At 42.6% G+C, this 14,099-nt stretch overlaps 4 protein-coding genes across 5 annotated transcripts in view; all 4 read right to left on the reverse strand.

The window, feature by feature from the left end:
- Positions 1 to 2,812, reverse strand: LOC142905107 (putative thiopurine S-methyltransferase). 2 transcript variants are annotated; one of them, XM_076051612.1, is made up of 9 exons: positions 2,400 to 2,812; positions 1,414 to 1,539; positions 1,224 to 1,316; positions 964 to 1,096; positions 822 to 874; positions 672 to 746; positions 447 to 532; positions 297 to 341; positions 1 to 185 (listed from the first exon to the last, which is right to left on the reverse strand). In XM_076051612.1, exons 1-9 carry the CDS (start codon positions 2,459 to 2,461, stop codon positions 67 to 69), a joined length of 792 nt encoding a protein of 263 aa, XP_075907727.1. In that variant the 5' UTR covers positions 2,462 to 2,812; the 3' UTR covers positions 1 to 66. The 2 variants fall into 2 exon arrangements, with proteins under 2 accessions (XP_075907727.1, XP_075907728.1); XM_076051613.1 differs by having other exon boundaries at positions 2,482 to 2,807.
- Positions 2,813 to 3,281: 469 nt separating this feature from the next.
- On the reverse strand, positions 3,282 to 5,630 carry LOC142905106 (putative thiopurine S-methyltransferase). Its single transcript, XM_076051611.1, has 8 exons — positions 5,374 to 5,630; positions 5,052 to 5,144; positions 4,818 to 4,950; positions 4,642 to 4,694; positions 4,486 to 4,560; positions 4,206 to 4,291; positions 4,021 to 4,065; positions 3,282 to 3,936 (listed from the first exon to the last, which is right to left on the reverse strand). The coding sequence occupies exons 1-8, from the start codon at positions 5,592 to 5,594 to the stop codon at positions 3,827 to 3,829; spliced, it is 816 nt and encodes a 271-aa protein (XP_075907726.1). The 5' UTR covers positions 5,595 to 5,630; the 3' UTR covers positions 3,282 to 3,826.
- A 1,211-nt stretch (positions 5,631 to 6,841) lies between these two features.
- Positions 6,842 to 9,891, reverse strand: LOC142905109 (putative thiopurine S-methyltransferase). The gene is made up of 9 exons (XM_076051614.1): positions 9,731 to 9,891; positions 9,112 to 9,228; positions 8,779 to 8,871; positions 8,541 to 8,673; positions 8,230 to 8,282; positions 8,074 to 8,148; positions 7,779 to 7,864; positions 7,578 to 7,622; positions 6,842 to 7,490 (listed from the first exon to the last, which is right to left on the reverse strand). Exons 2-9 carry the CDS (start codon positions 9,207 to 9,209, stop codon positions 7,381 to 7,383), a joined length of 693 nt encoding a protein of 230 aa, XP_075907729.1. The 5' UTR covers positions 9,210 to 9,228; positions 9,731 to 9,891; the 3' UTR covers positions 6,842 to 7,380.
- A 1,326-nt stretch (positions 9,892 to 11,217) lies between these two features.
- ext1c (exostoses (multiple) 1c) overlaps positions 11,218 to 14,099 on the reverse strand; it is an 86,750-nt gene continuing 83,868 nt past the window's right edge. Inside the window, exons 11-12 of the mRNA XM_076051610.1 lie at positions 12,127 to 12,298; positions 11,218 to 12,035 (exon numbers count right to left, since the gene is read on the reverse strand). Of these exons, the coding sequence (XP_075907725.1) occupies positions 11,850 to 12,035; positions 12,127 to 12,298 (358 nt within the window). The 3' untranslated portion in view covers positions 11,218 to 11,849. The remainder of the gene's footprint in view (positions 12,036 to 12,126; positions 12,299 to 14,099) is intronic.

Genomic DNA, 14,099 nt, shown 5'->3' on the forward strand with positions numbered 1-14,099 from the left:
CACATTTTCAGTTTTATTTTGCTAAAAAAAAAAAAAAAAAAAACATCAAATGTGCATTCCTACTTTTTAATTGCTCTTTACTGTGAGCAGGAAAACATTTTCAGTTAAGAAGTCCAGTCCCCAGCTTTTATGTCTCTCTGTCAAGGCATCCACGGACTGTAAAAGCTCCAAATCACAGGTGCTCCCTGAGGACAGTAGAGGGACATTATCAGTCTAAACTTCAGTTCAGGAGTTAAAAAAACAAAACAAAAAACTTAATAATATGATTCATGAAATGTTGCATGAAGGACTCTCACCAAACAAACTGTGGACTTGCTCATCAGGGACAAAAAAGGGAGGACCTGGGGAATTAATTTAGACACACTTAGTTATTAATAGACAAAAAAAAAAAAAAAAGAATAGTTCTCGAGGTACATATTGACTGCAATGCAAAAGGGAACACTTGCCTGGATATAATTCAGGATTATACAGCAAGGTGTCCAGGAGGTATCTACAGTCTTTGGCCATGAGAGACGTGATCAGAGCAGCATATCTGTGATATAAAGAAAGAAAATGTAATGAGACCAGAAGATGCATCAATATATCTATTAGTCAGTGACACATTGTGTCATTTCAGAAGAATCTGCTGTATTAAATGTAGGTATCTTCAGAAATCTTGACTTCATCTTCACCTCTCTCTGTCTTTGGGGTTGATGGCCACCAGAGAGCCCCGGTCCCAAATAGCTCCAAACTGACCTGCAATGGAGCTTTTCAAATTGACAAAAGGAGTTTTTAGTTCAGGATTGCGAGTACATCAACATGGAAACAAATTATTCACTTACCTGGAGAAGTTGAACAAGTCACATTGGTAGAGGGAGACGTTCCCATCAGAGCTCTGTCAGAAAAGCAGCAGTCTGGATTAATACCAGTCCCTACAGTCGCCCTGGTGTATTGTTCCTTTGGCCACGTTTTTTTCCCACCCACCTTGAAAACTTTGGCTCCCGGTATGGCGGGAACTGGTTCCTCAACGTAGGTCATGTTACTGTCCTCAAAAAAATCTTTAATGGGCTTCTCTGAGATCTCCACACCGACCACCGAGTGGCCCATGTCTGCAAGCCTGGGAATTACACAGCAGGAAGAATTAATGCGAGTGTTAACGGTGGCCGTAACGGTATTGTCATGAAATGTGGCCGTCGCTAGTATGGCCGACGTAAATGTGTAGTTATCTTTTCTTTTTACTATACCATTTCATGTCGACAGCTTTCCCACACAGAGGAAAGAAGAAGCGCACTCCGGTGCGTCCGGCTGTGACACGCTCTATATTGCTCTCCAGCATCCTGTTGAAAAACCACACGCACACAATATCAAAACAAGACTTGACACAACGATACTAGCTGAGGTGACAGAAATTCTAATAAGAGTGGACTATTTTACTTGTGCACTTGCTGCTGATGGAAGCCAATCCGGCCCTCCTGCCAGCGTCCCTCCCATTCCCCCAGATCCATCACCCGGTCCGCCTGCGGCGCCAGCATGCTGCTCATGTTTGACAGTGTCAGACAGCTAGGGGGGAATAAGAAGCAGGAAAGGAGACAATGGCATGATGAATATCTGTGTGGGGGACAGAGCTGAGAAAGAAAAGCCCCGCCCACCCTGCCCCTCACAGTGGAAAAAAGAAATGCATCCTGATGGCAGATCATTGATGAGGTTCTCACACTGGCACAGTGGTATCGCACGTGCACTCGTCGGTGGCCTCGTAGTAGGAAACATTGTTTGCAGTGGGGGGAAATGCATTAGTTGGACTTGTAGGTGGACTCTTATAGCAAAACTGGATAGATAGATAGACAGATAGATAGATAGATATTCGGCGGACATTCTACAGGCAGATAGATCTATTTTTAATCCTCAAATTAAGATTACATTATACATAAGATGAATAAGGTAACAAAAAAAAAATGCAAATAGCAGATAAAAAGTTTCATTAAAATTTGGAATTGTAATTACATTCAAATTAATTGCGCCACTTCCCTTCCAATGTCCTGCTGGTACAGTCAATGTCAGGGTGACAGGGGACATTTACATGTTTTAAATACAAGTCACCAGAATGATGAAAGCAACGTATCTCGAGCTATTCTTCTAGGAGGTTGCAAAACCACGACCGCTGGTGCCGAGAGGGAAAACAAGTTAGTGCTGGTGAAGGATTGACACCTCGGGCCACCGTTTGATGCATTTCGAAACACGACGAAGCAGCTTCTTAGAAAGAAAGCTAGGAAGAGCAGCTGCTTGTGTCGCGAGTGGCCAACACGTGACCAAGAAATGCCAAAAGGACGTTTATTTGACTTGACCGCGGATAAAACAACCGCGGACTCCTCCGCGGATAACACAAGGACACAACACAAACCCAAACCAATGAAGTTGCTTACCGAGCTGCCGTCGCGCATGCAAGCGAGCAAAGAAGTTTATAGACACGAAGGGAGCCCACCATGGTCTGAACGCAAAGCCTACCTTTACAAACAAACGCTATTTATTCAGCAACGCGGCGGCGGCGGCGTTTGTTGATGTTGAGTGTCCTGACGATTCAATCAATACACGCCGAAGTTCACGGTGAGGTTCGCAGGACCGTACTGGTGGTGGCGCTACTACTCTGGTTTCTCTGCCCCGCTGGCAATGTCGCATGACAGCGTTTCCTTTCGTTATCCAACTACATTGACATTTAAATGGAAGTCGCAGGGGCTGTTTTTCATCAAGTGGGGAAACAACGGTGGCGCTGGCGGAATCCCAGCAAGCAGCCCGATATGCGGAAGTCGAAGAAGAAGAGTCACATTTTCACGTGACGTAATCCTGGTTTGGGAGGAGCCTGGTGGTGCCTTCGTGTCCGTGCTGTATATGAGACATATCTTCCGTGAAATGAAAATCTACACACGATAACATCGCTAAATAAATTCAAAGGGGATACTGGCTATTTTAATGTGAGGTTAAACTCAGCATGTACACGTAATATGGCAGCTTTGTTCCCGTAGCTCAGCCTTAGCTCATCCCTGCTCCTTTTCTTTCCTACCGTTTTGATGTGTCGAAGAGACAGCCAATCAGAGAGCTTTCATATGACTTCTTGACAAACAGTTCGTCGAACTTGTTCGATGCCCATCGTTACGTATGCCACATTTAAGGGTGTGTAGAGCGCGTTGTTATGTATTGCTTTCCTAATGGCTGCCCTTGACAGCATTTTCTCTCGACTACTGCCAAGTGACAGTAAAATGACACGTGGTGCTTAAATGACAAACAAACAATAAACACATACAGATCACGCGTTGGAACAAATCGGATTATGTGAATGAACGATCGTATTACGACATAGTTTATTTTGTTTATATTTCATTTAAAGTCTCCAATAACTGTTGACTGATGATTCAGGAAAAGATCAAAGTAAAACAACAACAAAATCAGAAACAACAACAATGGGCGACGTTTACTATAGCTGCTTCAAATAGTTATACACATACAATTAAAGTGCACATTCAACACAACAATGTTAACTTCTAGTCAGCAGGTGTTGATCTCTCTCTAGTTAGCCACACCACGTTTTCTACATCTGCCCAGGTGATACAGTGAACCAAATAGAAGCCAATTTTGAATAGTTGAATAGTTGTGAAACCAAAAGTAATTCTTTAAGTACAAATTTTTGTGGTCCATTCCACCTTCAATGACAAAAATGGTGTGGAAAATTTGTTTTGTTTTCATTTGTGTGTGTGTGTGTGTGTGTGTGTGTGTGTGTGTGTGTGTGTGTGTGTGTGTGTGTGTGTGTGTGTGTGTGTGTCTTTTTCATCAGGGCTGCATCTTCATTTATAATTTACTATTTCTTTCCAGTGATGAGGAAAATAAGTTCTGTTAAGCGGTCCAGACCCTTCAAATCCTTTAATAAAAGTTCCTCTGAGTCCAGCAGTTGGAAGTTAAAACTTTTCCCTGAAGTGAACAGAGGTGTTATTATTGTACGCTGTAGTTCACGTTTGATGGTCAAGCAAACGATCTGATATTAATAACACTCACCAAACAAAGTTTGTACTTGCTCTTCAGGCAAACAGAACGGTGGACCTGAAAGATGAAAACAGTCACAATTCGTAAACCCTTGAAATACTTGCAATCGTTTCTTGATAATATTTTGTTACACACACACACACACACACACACACACACACACACACACACACACACACACACACACACACACACACCTGGATATAATTCGGGATTGTATGATGAAGTCTCCAAAAGGTATGTGCAGTCTTTGTCCATGAGAGATGTCATGAGCGCAATATACCTGCAGTGTCATAAAACAAAATACGGTGAAGCCAAACAAACCCTAACACTTGTTTTTTAGTTAAAAAAAAAGAAAAGAAAAAAAGTCGAACTATTTCCTAAAAATTTGCTTCACTCATGACAAGCAAACATCTGCATCACAACCTTTAGAGAGTATTAAAAACCAAAAGAAAGAAAGTGTTCTTCTGGTCCTACTTTTCTCTGTCTCCAGAATTGATGGCCACCAGAGAGCCCCGGTCCCAAATAGCTCCAAACTGGCCCCCAATGGAGCTGTCGAATGAGTGATGTGAGGCGTTAACCCGTGTCGATAATTTCCTCCCATTTTCTTGACTGACAATTACATTTACTGACCTGGAGAAGCTGTACAGGTCACATTGGTAGAGGGAGATGTTTCCATCTGAACTCTGTTGGAAAACAACATGAATTCAAATTGCTGTCTGTGCATATGTATCTTCACTAATCATATGTATCACTAATAGGAGGCCTTCAAGTTCAAAAGGGAGCCAAGTGAATTTGTTGCCATCCACCTTGTAAACCTTGGCCCCTGGTATGGTGGGAACTGGTTCCTCACTGTAGGTCAGCTTACTCTCCTCAAAGAATTCTCTAATAGCTTTTTCTGAGATCTCCACACCGACCACTGAGTGACCCATGTCCGCTAGCCTGGGACAACAAAAGGGAACAAAAGAACACTGTCTGATCAGACCCAAGCTTTAAACCTAATTGCAGAAATGTAAAAAACTGTCTGTGTATCAGTTTCATACCATTTCATATCCACAGTTTTGCCACAAAGAGGCAAGAAGAAACAAATTTTAGAACGTCCGGCAAGAACAAGATGAATGTATTTCTTCAGCATCCTGTCAAAGAAAAACAAAGCAAATGAACTTGTTGCAGAAAAAATATTAACAGAAGAAATGTCGCAAATGCCGAGATGGTCTCTTGGATAATAGCTTTTTTCCCTGCTTTTAAAACATGTGGAAAAGGAGTGATTCAATCGCAGAGGCCTGTAAACAAAGGACCAATTGCACCGTGCTAAACACCAGACAGGCATTTCAATCTCGAAAGCTACAAATTAATTTCTAGTACATATGCACTCCCGGCTTATGGAACCCAATCCTGCTTTCCTGCCAGTCCTTCTCCCAGTCTCCCAGCTCCTTCCCGCCTGTGGTGCATGCATTCTGCTCCTGTGCCAACAGCTGGGGGAGAACAAAACACACAGAGAATTGAGAACTGAGAGTGGAAACCAGGGCCAAGAGAACACATGGCACACTGTTGCAGGCAGGCACTGTGGAGGGCAATGGAACCATTAAGGTTGATTTAAGATAAATTAATGTCGGTGAATTATTAACCAGGGTGAGGGCACAGTTCAGCTGGTATGACTCAGCAAAACCTAGAACTTTCAGCCAGGGGCAACAGGTCCTTCCAAGTTGCCAGACAAGAGAACAAGGGTTTTTTTTTTTTGTTTTTTTTTTAAATTCTCAAAACGTTTACGGAGACGTTTTATTCCTACAGATCTTAATGTTGTGAGAAACCTATAAACAAACAAACAAATATTCGATTGCGATTGGGAGCTATGGCAGGGTTTCAGCAAGTAGCTGGAACGTTAAAATGCATGCAAAGAAGGTTGGAGGGACAGTCTATACCCACCCGGGTCGGTACCGACCGCCTACCTTTCAAACAGGACAGTGTTTGGTCCGCAACACAGTGGCGTTGAGACCGTTCGCTCTTCTGCAGCCTGAACCCTGCGCTTGGTCCGACAAGATGTTTTATTAATATATATATTTTTTTTTCATAAAGTGGGCGGATTTAAATATGATTAATATGAGGCTGTGGTATTGAATTATCTCGATTGGTGCGGATCGGTTTCACTTCCTCATCACCGCCCAGTAGTCGCCACCACGCCCCCTTTCAGAGACAAACGTCTCTGCGGAACAAACAAACAAACAAACAAATACATAAATAAATAAATAAATAAATAAAATAGGTCACCAACTCCCGGGGTTTTCTCGTGGTGGCTTTGGATCGTGTAATTCAGTTGAAATAAGATTTTACACAGCAACTACAGGCATTGCACAGCACAACTACAGTATATCTCACAGATATTTCATGTATGTTTCCAATGTAATAATGTTTTTGGGTGACGTAAAGCAGACCAACGTTTTTGAATATGGAATACCAAGAAATTTAACGACGACGACAGTAGCAGCAGTAGTATATTTAATCTCCTCACTATGTTGTCCGTTACACGTTTGAAAGAGTACAGCTCCAAAGCGGCCACAAGAGGGCGGTAAGAGGCCGCTCGACAAAGGAGATGGAACGGCGATTTCGAGACGAACTTTACGCGTTTTAGCTCACACTTATTAAATAGTGGACCGCAAAACAGGGTAGAAAACCCGGTGGGTTAGACAGCTGACTCTGGTGTCGTGTTAGTGTTGTGGGGGTCTTGCACCAGGACTGCCCCAATGAGTGTACTTGAAAACCTTTCCTCTCAACTCCTGGAAAGGGACACGCTTATGACTGTTCACAAGTGCTTAAGATGCCCCCCAAAAAAACATTCAACAAACAAAAATTAGTGTTTATTTGCCTTGAAATAAAGCTGAAAACTTCTTGAGATGGTAAATCAGAGTAGTTAACTCAGTTTAGATTTCTATTAAATTCTCCAATATTTGTACACTGACAACTCAGGATAAGATCAAAATGAAACAACAACAACAACAACGAAAGAATTCAATTAACACAGAAAGATGCATTAAAAAAAGAAAAAAATTAGTGAAATGTACAATAATTGCTTCAAATAGTTATCAAACATAATAAAAGTGCACACTTAATACTGCAATGTTAACTTCTGGTCAACTTCTGACAGGAATCACACTCACTCAATATATGGCAAAAGAACATAGGCTCAATTTTGAATAGTGAAACTAATAATAATTATTTAAAATATTAATTGTTGTTGTTGTGTTGTGTTGTGTGTTGTTGTTTTGTCACCATCAGTGACAAAAATGGAGTCAAATAATTGTCAAAAACATTAAACAAAAAATGGCATTGAAAATCCCATCTATTTGTCTTTAGGGCTATTGAATTTGTAATTTACTATTTCTTTACAGTGATGAGCAAAATATGTTGTGTTGAGCTGTCTAGACCCTTCAAAGTCTTTGTGAAAAATTCCTCTGACTGCAGCAGTTCCAAGTTGCAGCTTTTCCCTATAGTGAAAAGAGGTACTTATCATTATACAATGTAGTTTATGTGTTTCATCGTCAAGTAAACAACCTGATCTTAATAACACTCACCAAACAATGTGTGTACTTGCTCATTAAGCAAACAGAACGGTGGACCTGAGAGACAAATACAGTCACAATTAGTTATTGATGAAGCTGGAAAACCCTGAATTCATTGATGATACATTTACACACACACACACACACACACACACACACACACACACACACACACACACAAATTGACCGCTTGCAAACAGTGTGAATTCTTACCTTCATATAATTCAGGATTGTAAGTCAAAGCCTCCAAAAGGTACCTGCAGTCTTTGGCCATGAGAGATGTCATGAGAGCAGCATACCTGCAGAGTCGTGAAAAATAATCTGGTTATGCCAAACAAACCTTGACGCAGAATTAACAGAATTTGCTGAAATACAATTTGTGGTTAATTCAGTTCAGGGTGGTTGGGTTGTGGTTGGTTATTTTTCTCTCCTGACATGCAACCATCTGCATCACAACCTTTAGAGAATATTAAAAACCAAAAGAAAGAAAGTGTTCTTCTGGTCCTACTTTTCTCTGTCTCCAGGATTGATGGCCACCAGAGAGCCCCGGTCCCAAATTGCTCCAAACTGGCCCCCAACGGAGCTGTCCAATGAGTGATGTGAGGCGTTAACCCGTGTCGATAATTTCCTCCCATTTTCTTGACTGACAATGACATTTACTGACCTGGAGAAGCTGTACAGGTCACATTGGTAGAGGGAGATGTTTCCATCTGAACTCTGTCAAAAAACAAAAATCAATTTAAATTGTTGTCCATATCTGTGGACATGTAACTTGCATCTTTTGGCATTGCTCTGGCAATAGTGGTGAGCACGGTGTCATCCCTCACACTGATCAGAGCTTATAAGTTCGAACGGCAGCCAAGAATTGTTTGTGGTCCAGCCGATACATGACAAGACAAGGTCTGTCCAAACGACGTCAATTCTTTTTTTCTTTTTTTTTTATGTTTTCAGTGGGCTCTTTTTTTTCCCACCCACCTTGAAAACTTTGGCTCCCGTTATGCCAGGAACTGGTTCCTCACTGTAGGTCAGCTGACTCTCCTTAAAGAATTCCTTAATAGCTTTTTCAGAAATCTCCACACCGACCACTGAGTTGCCCATGTCTGCTAGCCTGGGAACCACAAAGGAAGGAAAGGGAACCAAAGTAGCCCTGCGCTTCTAACGTAACTGCAGAAATGTTGTGCATCTGTGTATGTCCGTGTATATCAGTTCATACCATTTCATATCTACAGCTTTGCCGCACAGAGGGAAGAAGAAACGCACTTTAGAACGCCCGGCAAGAACAACGTGAAGGTTTTCCTCCAGTTTCCTGTCAAAGAAGAACAAAGCAAACTTTAGCAGCAAAATGAATAAAATAAGTTATCTCATACATTTTGAGATGGTCTCGTGGCTTATCATTTCTCCTTTTCACATATGTGGAAAAGGAATGTTCCAATTCCAGAGGGCTGTATACAGAGGGCCAATTGCACTGTGCAAAATACCACACATTTCAATGGATAATTTCCCACCTTCAAATGCTACAAATCGGTATTATAAGTGTGATCAGTACTTGTGCACTCCTGGCTGATGGAAACCAATCCTGCCTTCCTGCCAGACCTTCTCCCACTCTTCCAGCGTCCTCACTCGGTCCGCCTGTGGTGCCTGCATTCTGCTTGTGTGCCAACGGCTGGGAGAGAACAAAACACACATACAGCAACGAGACTGAGAAACTGGGAGGGGACAACAGGTCAGAGGGAACACATATCACATTGTGGCATAGCTGGCAGGCGCTGTATAGACAGAGTAACGGAAACATTAATCCTGACTTAAGAGAAGTTAATGTAGGTGAAATATCAACCAGAGTGAAGGCAAAGTTCAACTGGGTTATGACTCAGCAACTTTCTGTAAGGATGATCAGGAGCAACAGGTCCTTTCCAAGTTGCCAGACAAGTGACCAAGTATTTCTCAAGTCAGATTGGGAAGAAAAAGGGTGAAAAAAAAAAAAAAAAAAAAAAAAAAAAAAAACTTGCGCATTTTACTGAAATGTTTCTACTGTTTTCACATTATTATTATTTTTTAAAATCAAATAGGCGATTCGATTGCGATTGCGAGTTATTTGCCAATGCAGGCGATTAGCAAATAACTAGAGCGTTAAATACATGCAAAGAAGTTTCCGAAGGACCGCCTACCTTTCTAAAAGGGCAGTGTTTGATCAGCAACACAGCGGCGATGATGATCGTTTGTTGTTCTGACGTGACAGCAAATGCACGGGATACGGCTGGTGTGTATGTAGCCTTAAACCCTGGGTTTGGTCTGACCGGATGTGTTTTTCTTTCTTTTTCGTAAATACTTTTTTTTCCCCCCATGAAGTGGGCGGATTTAAAAATGATTAATATGAGGCAGTGTTCTTGGATTGCTCCGATTGGTGGGGATCGGTTTCACTTCCTGCTCTACGTCCAAGCCAGTCGCCGCTGCCACGCCCCCTTTCAGAGACAAACGTCAACGACGAACGGTCAGCAACTCCCAGGGTTTTGTTGTGGTGTCGTGACATGTTCACTACAGGCATTGCACAACACAACTAGATTTTGTTACATACGGTACACACTTTAGTTTGTGAATGTGAATCTCCAGGAAAGGAAAAAGGCACGACAGAATGCATTTTTTATTTTTTTATTTTTTTAAATCTGTTTGGAAGGACGCAGATACAGAGCGGCCACAAGGGGGCGGTAAGAGGCCGCTCGATTCCAGGCAGAGGTAACGGCGCTTTCGAGACGAGCTTCACTACGTGTTTCAGCACACTTTTTAAATAGTCAACTATTTAAAACAGGAGTCGTTTTGTCTCAAGCACCAAAGAGCAGTTAGCTCAGTGGCTTCAAGTGCACAGGTACTTATACATGTGCCTGTTCTTAAGTAAAACAGGGGAGAAAACTCGGTGGGTTTGACTGCTGACTTCGTTACCAGAGTAACTGAACTGATAGCAATTTATTACAATATGTGTATACAGATGTTCTCATGTACGTCTACCGTCTTCAGCAAAAGAGGGCTCATAGGCCATCACAGTCCAACTGAGATTTATTTTACACTTATTCTAATGTTTGAAAACATAAAGATACTTACCATACTAAAAACCTTTACAGTCTTCAGTCAAAAAGGGTTGGATGGCTCCTGGGATTATAGACTGCTGATAGTTGCGTGGTGGGGGTCTTGCACCACGACAGCCAAAATTCACCTTCAAGACCTCAGCAGTGTGACGTGAAACTAAAGACCTGGGTTCAAATGCTGATTAGGGCTATTGCCAATTCTAAATATCAAATTAGAGGATAGGATGATGACGATTGGGGTTGGGGCTCCTCCAGGATGTAAAACAGTAGTGTCAAGGTAATGCTAAATAGTAGAGGTAAAAGGTGAGTGACCCTCACCTACTGCTGCACATGAACAAGTACAGAGACTGTAGTAGTAGTGGTGGAGTATGACTTCATGCTTGAGCTTAGGTGGATGGATGGATGGATGGATGGATGGATGGATATTCTACAGGCATTTCATTGTAATATCTATTCATTCGAGCCCAGGATGGTAGAATGATCTGCTTTGACGTTCACATATTTGTTCAGGACTTGTTTAAATATAATGAGTGTGGCAAGAGCAAGAGGTGTAAAAAAATAAAATAAAATAAAAAAGACCAGGCCATGAGGTTGCATTTATAAACCCTTTTTACTGGTTTTTACAGTTAGCATTTTTGATGTGAAATGATCTGCTTCCATGGCAACGGTCCCTGCACGGTGGCAGCATGAAGACAAGTTGACAGCGACAACGTCCCTTGAGTGCGTCTGGCTTTGTCAGAGCAACAGCACTGATAGCTTAAGCGGACAGACACGCACACGCACGCACGCACGCACGCACGCACGCACGCACGCACGCGTACACATACACGCACGCACACACATCAGTCAAACATGGATTGTCCTTCCTCAGTTGGAAGGCCGATCAGAGGGGCTCACAGCCAAGGCCAAGCCGCCCTCCTCTGTGTCGACAGACTCACAGAGGAGGGAGAATCATTTAAAAGCCCCCTTCTGACCTCGTCAGAGGCCGGTTTTTCTCTTCATTTTCAAACTCGAGGGTCCGTCTGATGATTGTCCGTGTGACAAACGGCCTCCACTGGCACATTTCCAACATCCCACACCGTCCCACTGTCCTCGCCCGCCAGCGATTGGTCCATTTTTGCCGTCCAGAGGGCGGGACGATCGGCCCGTCGACGCTGCTTTTCCGGCAGTTTTTGTACATTCCTGGCCACAGTTTTTTTTTTTTTTTTCAGGCCCTCTCCAGGTCTTTGTACTTCTTGCGCAGGACGGACACTTGGTCCTTGAAGAGCACGGGGTCCAGGCGAAACTGGGAGTGGACCAGAGGCATGTAGCCAAACCAGCTGGCGAACGTGTTGACGCACTCCTGCCGCTGGTTGAAGTGCTCCGGGTTGGCCCACGGGACGCTCTTCGCACCCTGACGGACGGAACGAAAACATCGCTGTTGAACACCGGGGCGTGATGAGGGCAATTTAACATGCATGCGATGGTGCCAGGCTAGCACGTACCTGCGGACTGGGCAGCTCTTTGTACTGCTTCCTCTGGGCCACTTTGATTGGCGGCAGGTGCGTAACAGCAGAGACCAGGAAGTTCATCAGGATGTCCTCGCAGTTTGAGGTGCGATCGACCAGAGTGCGCAGAGACTGGGGCAGGTAATGGGAGAACAGGTAGTGGTAGTACCTGTGGGCAGGCCAGAGGGTTGAGTATTAATCAATGTAATCGCCCATTACCAGGTCAAATCTTTAACCTGACATGCAAGATGAAGGGTTTCTCCAATTCTGCTCCGTCCAAATGGAGCAAAACGTGGAAAGTGACTGGAATAACTTTTGCCTGTGACTTTCAGTGCCATTCTGTGGTCTCTTTTTAAGTAAAAATGTCATCCAGACCTGATAAAACTGCTGCCCATGCAGAGTAAGCAAATCTTTTTTAGCAGCTTGGCTCCCTTGGAGTCCCATCATGTATTTCTTTTTTTTTTTTTTTTTTTTTTTTCATCTAGCGGCTTACAGCTTGCAGCAGTTGCTCTCATTTTTCATACTTCATTTAAAAGTTGGTTTCGTCGTTGCGAAAAAGGAGCAGAGCGAAAGAGCAAAGATTTTGAAACTTGACATGGCCGGCTGGCATGAAAGGTGACATTTTATTTATTTATTCATTTTGATAGGTTTTTTTTTGTTTTTAAAAAAGATGAGAAATATTGCATTACACCAAAACAGATTTTAATTCTATGTGATGATAGTTCAATGCTTCATCTGACTTTGTCATCACTGGAGGAAAGAAGCTGTCAGAGCTCTGCCCTGCGACTAATGAGCCAAAACGTGCCACACCGAGGCGCTGCAGGAGGGTGGGAAGTCGCTGGCTGACATTTGCATTGTTATTGTATTCACTCAGAGGAAACAGGTTGTGACACTTTGGAGGTAAAACAAAAGACCCTCAATCCACAATTACAGAGGCTAATCGCTTTGAAAGAGAAGCATCCAGTGACCAACAGAGTCCGAGATGCTTTTCTGTTCATATGCAATGTTTTTTTTAATTGCCCAATAACAAGTAGAAAGTTGGAAAATAAATTAGACTTTTCTCTTGTTCCTCCCACGGGAAAGTATTTGTGACATATTACTGCAGAGTGCAAGAGCTGACATCAAGCCTCGCTGTTTACATCACGGCTTGGCCAGCCTACACTTCCAGTGGATAAGATTCAGCCCAACCAGCTCAACCAGCACCTGCGCGCTCAAGAGGAGAGTCGACGCTGAGCCGCATGTTGATCATATGTATCTGGGACACGTTAAGCATTTCACCAGCAGTGGGATTTGATATTTATAGTGCGCAGCAAGCTGGGTCCTCGGTGGTGCCGTGCACATGTTCTCTATTCTGGGGGATTTAAGTGCAGTGGTTCCTTCTCTGCAAAGGTAGCGGCATGTTTGTCACACACCTGTCTCTGTCCTGACAATATCCGCCCTGGCGCAGAATAAAGAGAACCACAGCTGTTGCACTAAGCACTGAAAATAGGCAAAGCCAGATTGCAATATTTGGTGTTGTCAGACCTAGATTTGTCAGCTTGATTGCCGTTTTGCTTTTTTACCCAATTTGCAGCAATTTCCCCACCAAAATTGAAAAAAAAGAAAACAACAACCCAAAAAGAAGTTGGTGTATTCTTATTATAATAATAATGATTCTTAAAATATTATCTTATTATATTTGTAAATATAGACATATATATTTAGTCAAAGAGGCTGCTAAATATCAGATTAGCATGACAGACATTTTTTTTTTTATCATTATTTTCTGAATAAGAATATTTTTGCAGCTGAGTGTTGCACGGTTTCAACAATTTCAAAACACCCACTGTGGGGAATAAATACTGAAATACTCCATACATAATTTATTAGGACTCCTATCCTGATGTAGAACCAGTTTTTATTTTTTTTTTAACTGAAAACGCAGCTTGAAATATTTTGAAGCAAATTCCCTGTTAACACATACTTAACAC

Source organism: Nelusetta ayraudi, unplaced genomic scaffold (genome assembly GCF_046127955.1).
Source record: "Nelusetta ayraudi isolate G7.1 ecotype Tasmania unplaced genomic scaffold, CSIRO-AGI_Nayr_v1 ptg000135l, whole genome shotgun sequence".
In the NCBI taxonomy this organism is placed as follows: Eukaryota; Metazoa; Chordata; class Actinopteri; order Tetraodontiformes; family Monacanthidae; genus Nelusetta; species Nelusetta ayraudi.